This window comes from Mobula hypostoma, chromosome 14, assembly GCF_963921235.1.
Source record: "Mobula hypostoma chromosome 14, sMobHyp1.1, whole genome shotgun sequence".
NCBI lineage: Eukaryota > Metazoa > Chordata > Chondrichthyes > Myliobatiformes > Myliobatidae > Mobula > Mobula hypostoma.
In genome coordinates, this window is record NC_086110.1 from 201,254 (window position 1) to 215,747 (window position 14,494).

The 14,494-nt window shown below is 44.0% G+C and overlaps 1 protein-coding gene across 2 annotated transcripts in view; it reads right to left on the reverse strand.

Annotated features, from left to right (window-relative positions):
- Positions 1–6,287: 6,287 nt before the first annotated feature.
- The window catches only part of slc38a8a (solute carrier family 38 member 8a), a 57,406-nt gene continuing 49,199 nt past the window's right edge, over positions 6,288–14,494 (reverse strand). For both annotated transcript variants that reach the window (XM_063067339.1, XM_063067338.1), the window contains exon 10: positions 6,288–6,443. In XM_063067339.1, coding sequence (XP_062923409.1) covers positions 6,338–6,443 — 106 coding nt within the window. In that variant the 3' untranslated portion in view covers positions 6,288–6,337. The remainder of the gene's footprint in view (positions 6,444–14,494) is intronic.

Consider the following 14,494-nt stretch of genomic DNA (forward strand, 5'->3'; position numbering starts at 1 on the left):
CCAGTAGTTGCTCCTCTTGCCACTGCTGATGTTGAGTCAATGGTAAGGGAGGAGTTTGTCTGAAGGTGGGAAGGAACAAATGAGGTGCTTATGGAGTAACACTTAAGAAAGAAATCAGGAGGACTGAAAGAAGGAGTGAACTTGCCCTGTCATACAAGGTAAAGATGTCACCAGGTTTGGAGATGGCCCAAGTGCGGAGTGAGAGACTCTGAGGCAGGTCAATAGTTCACAGACTCTAGTGCGAACAGTGTTAAAGGGGAAAAAAAGAAAACAATAAACGCTAGGCCAAAACAGGGATGTTAACTAAAACACTCAAATGGAAAACGAAGCCTACACTGCGGCTGAAAAGATCAACCAAGAATAAGACGAATACCACTAGTCTTCACAGTCAGTTGACTCGACAGTCCAGTTTCTCAGGCAAGGTGGAATGGAGATAAGGAAACGTAGCTATGTCCAAGTCTCGACAAATACTAAGATGGAATGAATGGAGTTAAACATTATCACAGTGAAATAATAATTAGCTGACATGTGCATATTCATGAGCGCAATTGCCGAATCTGCTGTGCTGCCGAATCCGTGTTGTGACAAAAGGAAACTCCTAGAGTTTCCACAGATATGTGAAGAGCAAAGGACAAAATTGGTCTCCTGGAAGACCCGAAAGGTAATCCCTTGTGTGGAGCCAAAAGAGATAGGGGAGAGGCATTAGTAATGATCTTTCAAAATCATTAGACTCTGGCATGGTTCTGAAGGACTGAAAAATTGCAAATGTTACACTACTCTTTAAGAAAGGAGGAAGGCAGCAAAAAGTAAATTAAAGACCAGTTAGCCTGACCTCATTCATTGAGAAGATGCTGGCATCAATTATTAAGGATGAGGTTATGGAGTACTTGGTGACACAGGACAGGATAGGAGAAAGTCAATATGAGTTCCTTAAGGGAAAATCCTGCCTGAAAAACCTGTTGGAATTCTTTGAGGAGATTTCAAGTAGGAAAGATAAAGGGGATGTAGTGGATGTTGTATATTTGGACTTTCAGAAGGCATTCGCCAAGGTACCACACATGAAGCTGTTTAGCAAATTAAGAGCCCAGGGTATTACAAGAATGTTACTGTCATGGTTAGAACATTGGCTGGCTGGTTGGTAGGAGGCAGCAAGTAGGAATAAAAGGATTATTTTCTGACTGGCTGCCAGTGACTAGTGGTGTTCCGCTGGGGGTCAGTATTGGGACCTCTTCTTTTTATGCTGCATTTCAATAATTTAGATGATGGCTTTGTTGCCAAGTTTGCAGATGATACAAAGATTGGTGGAGGGGCAGTAGTGTTGAGGAAACAGGTAAGATGCAGAAGGACTTAGACAGATTAGGAGAATGGGCAAGAAAGTGGCAAATGAAATACAATGTTGGAAAATGCACGGTCATGCACTTTGGTAGTAGAAATAAATGTGCGGACTATTTTCTAAACGGGGAGAAAATCTAGGAATCTGAGATGCAGAGGGACTTGGGAGTCATTGTGCAGAAGACCCCAAAGGTTAACTTGCAGGTCGAGTTGGTGGTGAGGAAGGCAAATGCCATGTTAGCAGTCATTTCAAGAGATCTAGAATATAACAGCAGGGATGTGATGCTGAGGCTTTATAAGGCACTGGTGAGGCCTCACCTTGAGTATTTTGAACAGTTTTGGGCTCCTTATCTGAGAAAGGATGTGCTGGTATTGGAGGGGGTTCACAGGAGGTTCACAAGATGATTCCAGAAATGAAAGGGTTATCATATGAGGAACTTTTGATAGCCCTGGGTCTGTATTCGCTGGAATTTAGAAGATGAGGTGGGATTTTACTGACACCTTTTGAATATTGAAAGGCCTAGTCAGAGTAGATGTGGAAAGGATGTTTCCCATGGTGGGAGAGTCCAGGACAAGAGGGCACAGCCTCAGGATAGAGGGGCGTCCATTTAAAACAGAGATGCGGAGAAATTTATTTAGCCAGAGGGTGGTGAATCTGTGGAATTTGTTACCACAGGCAGCTATGGAGGACAGGTCGTTGGGTGTATTTAAGGCAGAGATTGACAGGTTCTTGAATGGCTATGGCATCAAAGGTTAGGGGGGAATTGCTGGGGAGTGGGATTGAGGAGGGGAAAAAAGGATCAGCCAAGATTGAATGGCAGAGCTGACTTGATGGGCCAAATGGCCTAATTCTGCTCCTATGTCTTATGGTCTTATGGTCCTAAATTTTTTATGGAACACATATTTACAACAGAAGACGAGTACACAGAGTACACAGAGTATATAAAGGTGAGGCAAAATAGCATCAAATTCACTGGCCCTATACAGATTACTGAGGAGCAGCTTTTTGCTGTCCTAAGGCAAATCTGGGTGGATAAATCCCCAGGGACTGATAAGGTGTTCCCTCAGACCTTATGGACAAGAGTAGAAATTGCTGGAACCTACCAAAGAGATTTAATTCGTCCTTAGTGACAGGGAGGTACCAGAGGATTTGAGGAGAGCCAATGTTCTTCCTCTGTTTACAAAGGTTCCAAAAATTAAGCATGAAATTATAGGCCTGTGAGCCTGACACCAGTAGTGGGAAGGTTATTGGAAGGTATTCTAAGTGACTGGGTTTATAAGTATTTGTATAGACATGCACTGATTAAGGATAGTCAGCATGGCTTCATGGTCATGTCCAATCAATCTAGAGTTTTTGAGCAATTTACAAGGAATGTAGATGAAAGCAAGGCAGTGGATGTTGTCTCCCTGGACTTTACCAAGGCATTTGACAAGGTCCCACATGGGAGGTGGTCATTCGGCATTCAGGATGAGGTTGTAAGTTGGATCAGACTTTGGATTTATGGAAGAAGCCAGAGAGTGGTAGTAGAGGACTGCATCTCTGAGTGGAGGCCTATGACGAGTGGTGTGCCACAGGGATCAGTGCTAGGTCCGGTGTTGTTTGTCTTCAATATCAATGATTTGGATGATAGTGTGCTTAACTGGATCAGCAACTTAGCAGGTGACACCAAGACTGGAGATGCAGTGAACAGTGAGGAAGACCGTCATGGCGTGCCGAGGGGTTTGCAGCAGCTGGAAAATGGGCTGATAAATGGCAGATGGAATTTCATGCAGAGATGTGCAAGGTTTTGTATTTTGGTAGGACAAACCAGGGTCAACGGCAGGGCACTGAGGAGTGTGGTAGTACAAAGGGATCTGGGAATACAGGTCCATCATTCATTGAAAGTGGCCTCATCAGTGGATAAGGTCATAAAGAAAGGATGGAAACTATAGAAAGGGTGCAGAGGAAATTTACAAGGATATTGCCTGGATTGGGGAGCATGCCTTATGAGAACAGGTGAAGTGAACTTGGCCTTTTCTCCTTGGAGTGATGAAGGATGAGAGGCGACCTAATGGAAGTGTATAAGATGATAAGGGATATTGGTCATCAGAGGCTTTTTCCCAGGGCTGAAATGGCTAGCATGAGAGGGCACAGTTTTAAGGTGCTTTGTAGTAGGTACAGAGGAGATGTCAGAGGTAAGTTTTTTATGCAGAAAGTGGTTAGTGCATGGAATGGGTTGCTGGCAACGGTGGTGGAGGATCTTTTAAGAGGCTCCTGGATAGGTACATGGAGCTTAGAAAAATAGAGGGCTATAGGTAACCCTAGGTAATTTCTAAAGTAAGTGCATGTTTGGCACAGAATAGTGGGCTGAAGGGCCTGTATTGTGCTGTAGGTTTTCTATGTTCTTTGAAAGCTTTTGGTACATTGGCCTTCATAAATCAAAGTACAGGAGTTAGGATGTTATGTTGAACTTGTAGTAGACATTGGTGAGGCCTAATTTGGAGTATTGTGTGACATTTTGGTCACCTACTTACAGGAAAGATGTAAACAAGGTTGAAAGAGCACAGAGATAATCTACAAGGATGTTGCCCAGTCTGGAGGACCTGAGTTATAAGGGAAGATTGAACAGGTTAGGATTTTATTCCTTGGAACGTAGAAGATTAAGAGGATATTTGATAGATACAAACTTATGGGGGGTATAGATAAGGTAAATGCAAGCAGGCATTTTCCACTGAGGCCGGGTGGGACTACAACTAGAGGTCATGGTTTAAGGGGGAAAGGTGAGAAGTTTGAGGGGAAAAATGAGGGTCCTTCTTCACTCAGAGGGTCATGACAGTGTGGATTGAGTGGTCCATCCAAGCTCAGTTTCAATGTTTAAGACAAGTTTTGATGGGGTGGTGGTCAAGGCAGATATATCGGGAGCAATTTAAGAACTTGTAGATAGATAGTCACATGGATGATAGAAAATGGAGAGCTATAGACAATAGACAATAGACAATAGGTGCAGGAGTAGGCTATTCGGCCCCTCGAGCCAGCACCGCCATTCACTGTGATCATGGCTGATCATCCACAATCAGTATCCAGTTCCTGCCTTCTCCCCATATCCCTTGACTCCACTATCATTAAGAGCTCTATTTAACTCTTTCTTGAAAGCATCTAGAGAATTGGCCTCCACTGCCTTCTGAGGCAGAGCAGTCCACAGATCCACAACTCTCTGGGTGAAAAAGTTTTTCCTCAACTCCATTCTAGATGGCCTACCCCTTATTCTCAAATTGTGGCCTCTGGTTCTGGACTCCCTCAACATTGGGAACATGTTTCCTGCCTCTAGCATGTCCAATCCCTTAATAACCTTATATGTTTCAATCATATCCCCTCTCATCCTTCTAAATTCAAGTGTATACAAGCCCAGTCGCTCTAATCTTTCAACATATGACAGTCCCGCCATCCCAGGAATTAACCTCGTGAACCTCCGCTGCACTCCCTCAATAGCAAGAATGTCCTTCCTCAAATTTGGAGACCAAAACTGAACACAATATTCCAGGTTTGGTCTCACCAGGGCCCTGTACAACTGCAGAAGGACCTCTTTGCTCCCATACTCAACTCCCCTTGTTATGGAGGCCAACATGCCATTAGCTTTTTTCACTGCCTGCTGTACTTGCATGCTTTCTTTCAGTGACTGATGTACAAGAACATCTAGATCTCATTGTACTTCCCCTTTTCCTAACTTGACACCATTCAAATAGTAATCTGCCTTCCTGTTCTTGCCACCAAAGTGGATAACCTCACATTTATCCATATTAAACTGCATCTGCCATGCATCTGCCCACTCACCCAACCTGTCCAAGTCATCCTGCATTATCTCAACATTGTCCACACATTTCACACTGCCACCCAGCTTGGTGTCATCTGCAAATTTGCTAATGTTACTTTTAATCCCTTCATCTAAATCATTAATGTATATTGTAAATAGCTGCGGTCCCAGCACTGAACCCTGCGGTACCCCACTGGTCACCGCCTGCCATTCTGAAAGGGACCCATTAATCCCTACTCTTCATTTCCTGTTTGCCAACCAATTTTCTACCCATGTCAGTACCCTACCCCAATACCATGTTCTCTAATTTTGCCCACTAATCTCCTATGTGGGACCTTATCAAAGGCTTTCTGAAAGTCCAGGTACACTACATTCACTGGCTCTCCCTTGTCCATTTTCATAGTTACATCCTCAAAAAATTCCAGAAGATTAGTCAAGCACAATTTCCCCTTCATAAATCCATGCTGACTCGGACCGATCCTGTTACTGCCATCCAAATGTGTTGCTATTTCATCCTTTATAATTGACTCCAGCATCTTCCCCACCACTTATGTCAGGCTAACTGGTCTATAATTCCCTGTTTTCTCTCTCACTCCTTTCTTAAAAAGTGGGATAACATTAGCTACCCTCCAGTCCTCAGGAACTGATCCTGAATCTATAGAACATTGGAAAATAATTACCAATGCGTCCACGATTTCTAGAGCCACCTCCTTAAGTACCCTGGGATGCAGACCATCAGATCCCGGGGACTTATCAGCCTTCAGTCCCATCAGTCTATCCAACACCATTTTCTGCCTAATGTGAATCTCCTTCAGTTCATCCATTACCCTCGGTCCTCCGGCCACTATTATATCTGGGAGATTGTTTGTGTCTCCCCTAGTGAAGACAGATCTAAAGTACTGTTCAACTCGTCTGCCATTACCTTGTTCCCCATAATAAATACACTGTTTCAGTAACAAGAAGTAGTTATGTAGCAGGGAAGGATTAGATTGATCTTAGAATAGGTTCTGGGCTGTACTGTTCTCTGTTCTATTAACTCTACGGACCTGTGCTTTAATTCGATTTGCTGAAGAATGGAACATTCAGAAGATACAGGACATATAAATGAATACATGGACACGGATGCAGAGGTGAACTGTGTTTAATGAAAAACGGTGTCCACGTTTCAACATCGGCACGTATTGTGCACACGCTGACTGCAGTACAGCTGCAGTTCATCCCAGTTGTTCCAGTAGCTCCAAGACTGCAGTGGCCGAGCTCTGTCCAAAGGTGAAGGCTCCACACAGGATTGTCACCGCTGCCCACAAAGTCCAGCCCCACCTGAGGATTGGACAGAAGCTGAGTTAACAGAACCTGCCAAGGACAGGGCACCATGCCAGCCCATCAGCTAGAGGAGAAACTGTGCCACCTGCTCATAAGCTGGCAGTGTGCGCGGAGTGCAGGCTGGGTCACTGATCTGGCTGAGTGGTGAAGAGTAGACAACTCACCACTCAATGGTGCCATGGAGTCCTTGTGAGAGGGCAGGAGATGCTCTGTGCTATATCTCAGCGGAAAGAATATGGCACACCCTCGTTTGGCACCTACGGGGAGCTTGACTCAGGCGTGACCTCTCGAGCATCAGGCTGTTTGGCTGTGCAGCATCTAAAAGCAATGGCACCCTTCCAAGGATTTATGTCAATGTTATAAAAGTAATTTAATCTGAGTCAGATAATACAGGAGATGCATTTCACATCAGATCATACAGTATGTAATAGACAGGTAACGCCATTGTTCTCCCCTTATTAACGTAACTCTGAACTTAATGCTGCAAACTGGGGGATGCAATGTAGCAAGTAATCCATGATAAACGACACAATATGGTGTATCGTGAGTAAGAAAGGCAGAGTGATCATAGACAGAGCCACAGATCTTTAGTCAAGTCAATGATGTGACTAAAATGGCCCACATTAGCCAGGCCACAGAGTACAAACAGAGGGGCTGTAGTTTGGGTTCTTTGCAAGGGTTCATGTTACAAGAAACGTGTGACTGCATGGGAGAGTTTGCAGTGAAGGTAAAAAGAGAGTGTTGCTAGGAATGGAAACATACTGCAGTGGGTAAGATTGGATAAGTTGGGATGGTTTTTTTTGAGGAGATGAGTGGAGACAATATGCTATGAAGAAGCAGCCTATCCCGTGGCTAAAGAGGAGCCATGGATGTACAGGCAACCCCTTGCGTTAGAGCAGTTCGGGTAATGGAAATTATTTGTGAAGAAATTCACAAATCACTACCCAAAAACCTGAGATACAGAATGACATTCACTCTCATGTGTCTATTTTTTTCAACTCACATTTCTTGACACATGCATGGACAACATAGCTTTGCAGTATGAAAAATCATGGTACAGATGGACATTTCAGAATGCATCTCTTTCCTGGTAACATTAACCCTTGGGGGTGTCTATTCCTCAAAGCACACTGGAACAAGAGTCTTTGAATACTTTTAAAGGAGAGGGAATAAATGGGGTGGGGTGAAAAGGTCACCAGTACCAGATGCAATGTAGAATCAAAGCTACGCCAGATAGCCATGGTCTTACTGACCAGCAGGGCAGGTCTGAGGGGCTGATAGATCTATTGCTGCTCCAATTTCATACGTTCAGTTCTTTGGCCACATGGATGTATAAAATCAGAAGTGGGTCAGATGGAAAATAATTGTGAATTTCCGATAGTGACAAGGAGGCGTACAGGAGTGAGACAGATTGTGGGTTAGACATTGGCTTTCAGGGAGAAGCCAGAGACTGCTAGTGGATGGTTGCCTCTCTGTCTGGAGGCCTGTGACTAGTGGAGTGCCACAGGGACTGGTGCTGGGTCAGTTGGTGTTTGTCACCTATATTAATGATCTGGATGATAATGTAGTTAGCAGGATCAGCAGATTCATGGATGCCACCAAGATTAGGGGTGGAGTGGACAGCAAGGAAGGCTATCATGGCTTGCAGCAGGATCTGGGCCAGCTGGAAAATAGGCTGAAAAATGGCAGATGGAGTTTAATGCAGCCAAGTGTGGGGTGTTGCACTTTGGTAGGACTGACCAGGGTGAGTCTTATACACTGAGTGGTTGGGCACTGAGGAGTGGGGTCAAACAAAGTGATCTGGGAATACAGGTCCATAATTCACAGAAAGTGGTGTCATAGGTAGATAGGCTCATTAAGAAAGCTGAAGTTTTATAAGACATTGGTGAAGCTTAGTTTAGAGTATTGTGTGCAGTTTTGGTCACCTACCTACAGGAAAGATTGAAAGAGGAAAGATTGCAAGGCTGAAAGAGTGTAGAGAAATTTCACAAGGATGCTGCTGGGTCCAGAAGACCTGAGATATAAGGAAAGATTGAATAGATCAGGACTTTGTTCCTTGGAACGTAGAAGATTGAGAGGAGATTTGATAGAGGTGTACAAAATTATGAGGGGTATAGCTAGGGTAAATGCAAGCAGGTTTTTTTCTACTGAGGTTGGTAGGACTACAATGAGAGGTCATGGGTTAAGGGTGAAATGTAAAAAGTTAAGGTGAACATGAGGGGAAACTTCTTCACTCACAGAGTCGTGAGAATGTGGAACGAGCTGGCAGCACAAGTGGTACATGCAAGCTTGATTTCAATGTTTAAGAGAAGTTTGAATAGGTACATGGATGGTAGGGGTACAGAGGGCTATGGTACCAGTGCAGGTCAATGTGAGTAGGCAGTTTAAATGGATTGGCATGGAGTAGATGGGCCAAAATACCTGTCTCTGTGCTGTACTTTTCAATGACTCTATGCACTATGGAGAGCATACTAACTGGTTCTATCACCGTCTGGTTTGGCGAGGCCACTTTAAGCAGTGTCGAACATACATTTGAAGACCCGGTGACAGACAGGAGGCGTTTTGCAGTAAGCACAGAGTCGACAGGCTGAAATGCCTTCTCTGTACCACATGAGCTCTATGACACGACATTATAAAATAATGAGGGTCACAGACAGAATAGAGGGGTGGAAACTATTTCCTGGGGAGATCATGAGGAGCAGATGCAGCTTGGTGTACAGGACAGGCAAAAGCATCCTTGAAGGTAGCACCACAAGTAAGTAAGACAACAAATACAACACACATTAGTCGTTCCTGCGTGAGCCAGGGATGTGATATAAATCATGGAGTTACAGAACACTACAGCAAAGAGTCCATGCCAAATTTTTATTCTGCCTTGTCCCGTCAACCTGGACCAGGGACAATACCCTCCATACACACAGTTCTTGTTGGACTTGCTTTTCATGCAGTTTTGGCAGATGTCTGTATATTATGCATATTTTATTTTATGCTCCAGGAATTCAGTCACCTCTCATCCATCTTTCTGAAACATGACAGTATCTCAGATATATCCAAACCACCTGTTCCTGTACACTCTGGCAATGGTATATTCCTTTACCTTGTTTATTTTCCTGAAAAGCATTGTTTAACCCTCCTATGGATTGTATCTTTTGGTCCTCTCTGTTCACCTGGTCACAGAATATCCACAGATACACTCAGTACACCTGCTTGTTAATGCAAATATCTAATCAGCCAATCATGTGACAGCGGCTCAACGCAGACATGGCTAAGAGGTTCAGTTGTTGTTCAAACCAAACATCGGAATGGGGAAGAAATACGATCTAAGTTACTTTGACTGTTGAAAAATTGTTGGTGCCAGACAGGGTGGCTTGAGTATCTCAGAAACTGTTGATCTAGAATTTTCATGCATAACATTCTCTAGTGTTTACAGAGAATGATGTGAAAAACTAAAGAAAAACATCCAGTGAGTGATAGTTCTGTGGGCAAAAACTGTCTAGTTAGTGAGAAAGGTCCAAAGAGAATGGCCAGACTGGTTCAAGCTGACAGGAAGGCGACAGTACCTCAAATAACCAGGCCTTGCAACAGTGCTGTGCAGACGAGCATCTTTGAACACACAACACCTCAAACCTCGAAGTGGATGGACTATGGCAACAGAAGACATTTCCAGGTTCCACTCCTGTACCTAATAAAGCGGCCCCAGAGTGTACCTACACTACACAGCTCCGGGAAAAGTAAGTCCTTCCTTCAATATAGAGACTAAATCTGCACACAATGATCTCAGCAAAATCTGCAACAATTTGCAGCAAACTCTCTACTTTGTTTCAACAGGAAATGAATGAAGGCAGGGCCAAGTAACAGACAGGAGCTGGAGGAACTGAATGGTTCAGGTAGCTGAATGGACAGTCAATGTTTTGTGCAGACAGGTCTCGGTCAAAGACTATAAAGCATTGGTTCTGCCACAGCTGGGATATTACTTCATTTCCACACTACAGGCAGGACATGATGCACTGTAAAGGACGCAGGACTGATTCCCCGACACTGGGGAATACTAGCCTAATCTCAAATAATAATGAGGCAGCCTACGGAGAAGAAGTCGGGTGTACTTCCTGGGAGTGGGGAGGTTTGAGGAGGGGCCCGATAGAACTACAGTACATGAAGTTGTGTGTTGATAAGTTAGGGCGAGGTTTCTCAACCGGGGCTCCACGATTTAAACTATAAACATAGTTTTTGAACTACGTGTGACACGCGGTGCTAACACTCGCAATGGTGGGCAGTGACTGAGCAGACCCATTAGCAATAGAAACATAGAAACAGCAAACCTACAGTGCAATACAGGCCCTTCGGCCCACAAAGCTGTGCCGAACATGTCCTTACCTTAGAAATTACCTAGGGTTCCGCATCGCCCTCTATTTTTCTAACTTCCATGTACCTATCCAGGAGTCTCTTAAAAGACCCTATCGTTTTCATCTCCACCGTCATCGTTGGCAACCCATTCCACGCACTTACCACTCTCTGCATAAAGAACTTGCTCCTGACATCTCCTCTGTGCAAGCTCGTTAGAGTTCTCTCAGACCAGTTTGGCAAGTGCATAACAGGACCCTGTTTATTTGGTTGAGTCCATTCTCAGTTTTTAACGCAAGATGGGAGACGCTGTAGATAACGTGAGCGCTGTATTGCGCGGAGGGGAGGACAGTAGGCTGATAATTGGTGAGCGCTTTATTGCAGAGACAAAAATGTATTGCATGGAGGGGTAGATGGTAGGCTGATGGTGACCACTGTATTGCACAGAGCAGAGGATGGTCGGCTGATGAGGAGTGTTGTATTGCACGAAGGGGAGGACAGTAGTCTGACTGTGAGCATTGTATTGCAGGGAGTGGAGGATGGTTCGCCGATAATTGGTGATCGCTTATTGCACGGTAAGGAGAATGGTAGGGTTAGGGTGAGCACTGTATTGCACTGAGGGGGGGACAGTAGGAGAAAGTGTTCATTCTAAAGAAGGAATTTTTATGTGCAGAGACTCAGCAGAAATTATTACCCAGAAAAGGAAAAGTCACACAGTTGATGAGAACCTAATAATGTCAGCGTGTGAAATTATAGTGAGTAAAATGCAGTATGAGAAATTGATAAGGTTTCACCCTCGAACCGTACGATACATTGATGACATGTTACGAGATGCTGAAGATGTTTAGTGTGATAAATTGAAAAACAGCAGCTTCTCTATATATGTAGGTGATGCAGTGGATGTTGTATATTTGGACTTTACGAAGGCCTTTAACAAAGTGCCACATATGAGGCTGCTTACCAAGTTGGGAGCCCATGCTATTACAGGAAAGTTACTAACATGGTTAGAGTATTGGCTGATTGGTAGAAAGCAGCAAGTAGGAATAAAAGGATCCTTATATGGTTGGCTGCCAGTGACTAGTGGTGTTCCACAGGAGTTGGTGTTGGGACCACTTCTTTTTATGCTGTATATAAATGATTTAGATGATGGAATAGTTGGCTTTGTTGCCAAGATTGCAGATGATACAAAGATTGGTGAAGGGACAGGTAGTGTTGAGGAAACAGGTAGGATGCAGAAGGATTTAGACAGGTTAGGATAATGGGCAAGAAATTGGCAAATGAAATACAACACTGGAAAATGCATGGTTATGCACTTTGGTAGTAGAAATAACTGTGTGGACTATTTCCTAAATGGGGAGAAAATCCAGGAATCTAAGAAGCAAAAGGACTCAGGAGTCCTTGTGCAGAACAGCCTAAAGGTTAACTTGTGGGTTGAGTCGGTGGTGGGGAAGGCAATTGCAATGTTAGCATTCATTTCAAGAGGTCTAGAATACAAGAAGAGGGATGTGATGCTGAGGCTTTATAAGGTACTGGTGAGGCCTCACCTTGAGTATTATGAACAGTTTTGGTCTCCTCATCTTAGAAAAGATGTGCTGGCATTGGAGAGAGTCCAGAAGAGGTTCACAAGGATGATTCCAGGAATGAAAGGGTTATTATACGAGGAACGTTTGATGGTTCTGGGTCTGTACTCACTGGAATTTAGAAGGATGAGGGGGATCTCAATAAAACCTTTCAAGTGTTGAAAGGTCTAGACAGAGTAGATGTGGAAAGGATGTTTCCCATGGTGTGAGAGTCTAGGGCAAGAGGGCACAGCCTCAGGATAGAGGGGCGTCCATTCAAAACAGAGATGCGGAGAAACTTTTTTAGCCAGAGGATGGGGAGTTTTTGGAATTTGTTGCTATGTGCAGCTGTGGAGGCCAGGTCATTGGGTGTATTTAAGGCAGAGATTGATAGGTTCTTGATTGGACATGGCATCAAAGGTTACGGGCTGAAAGCTATGAAATGGGGTTGAGGAGGAGGAAAAGAAAGGATCAGCTATGATTGAACAGTGGAGCAGATGCTATGGGCCAAATGGCCTAATTCTGGTCCTATGTCTTATGGTCTAATGGCTTTATAGTCTTTTGGTCTTATCCAGATTGATGAGTCAAAAGATTTTGCCAATAAGTGTCAAGTTGTTGCATTTGTAAGATTTGTAAATGTTGGTGAAATTCAAGAAAACTTTTTCTGTTGTAAAGAACTGCCTGAAACAAGCAAAGGCCAAATCTTCATATCTGGAAACAAAAGGTCTGTCTTGGAGGAACTGTTGGTACTTATATTGATGGTGCCCCATCAATGGTTGGCTCAGTGAGAGGTTCTCTTCTCTAGTAAAAAACCCTGACGTTACTCACAACACACTGCTTTCTTCACAGAGAGGTGCTGATGTCAAAAACTCTTGGAGGTGAAATGAAAAAGAGTTCTAAATGATGCCACAAAAATGGTAACTTTATTAAACAAAGACCAATTCACTCGAGAATGTTGAAAAAACTGTGTGAAAACCTGGACAGAGAGCACACCAATCTCCTGCTCCATACAGAAATCCAGTGGCTTAGAGGAAGAATTCTCAACAGGGTGTTTAAGCTGAAAGGTGAATTACAGGAGTAATTGCAGAATTGCAGGAGAAAATGGTAGGCCAGATTTTGCTGAGTACTTTGAAGATGAAGAATGGTTGCAGGAACTAGAGTACTTAGCTGACATTTTTCATCATATGAACCAGTTGAACAAGTCTCTGCAAGGCCCTGGGGAAAATGGTTTGATTTCAAGTGACAAGATTCCTGGATTTAAAAGGAAACTAACAATTTACTGATCATGCTAACATAGATATAATATTTTTATGAAGGGAAAAAAGGTTAAGAAAAGCTGGGATAGGGGTAAGAAATGCATTCCCATTGCAGAGGTGTCTAAAACTAGAAGGCTCAGGTTTACAGTAACAAAGGTTAAAAGGAGGTGTGAGCAGGAATCTTCTTCTGGAGAAGGTGGTGGAGGGAAGAACTTGTAAGAATTATTCAATGAGAAAGTTGAGAAGGCCACAGCTGTGCAGGTAAGAGATCTGAAGGGCATGTTTTCCACATAGAGGGTGGCCGGGAAATGGAGTGAACTTTACAGAGGGATGGCGGAGGTGGGTACAAATAGAATGTTTAGCAAACATTGAGATGTGTATGTGGATATGGAAGGATACTGTCCAAGCACAGGCAAATGGGTTTAGGCATTACAGGCCCTTCGGTCCTGTTTCAGTGTTGTGTTGTGACACTATGACAGCCCCTCTAGGCTCTTCTCATGGGAGGACACCTCCCTCCTGCCAGTCTCCCAGTGATGAGGTTTTCCATGCACCATATCTGCCTCTCCCCTGCAGCTGGAGTGTGTGCTTTCTCGTGCCAGGTTTCCCTGGGCTTTGCGCCTTCGAGAGCTGAGCCACAGATTCCTGGCAGTGCAGAGCCAGTATCCGGGTGACCTGAACGTTGACAGCGCATGGTTCTGGGCAAGTGTTTTCACACAGAGACTAGCAGGTGTATGGGATGAGATGTCAGAGAGGAAGTAACCAAAAGGATGGGTACGTGGGTAGGAAAGGTTTAGAGGGATATAAGTAAGTGGGTTCTATGACCACTATTTCAAATCTCTCTTTGGCCAGTTTCAGGACTTTCTTTGTAGAGTGCTCTGAATAGCTACAACAC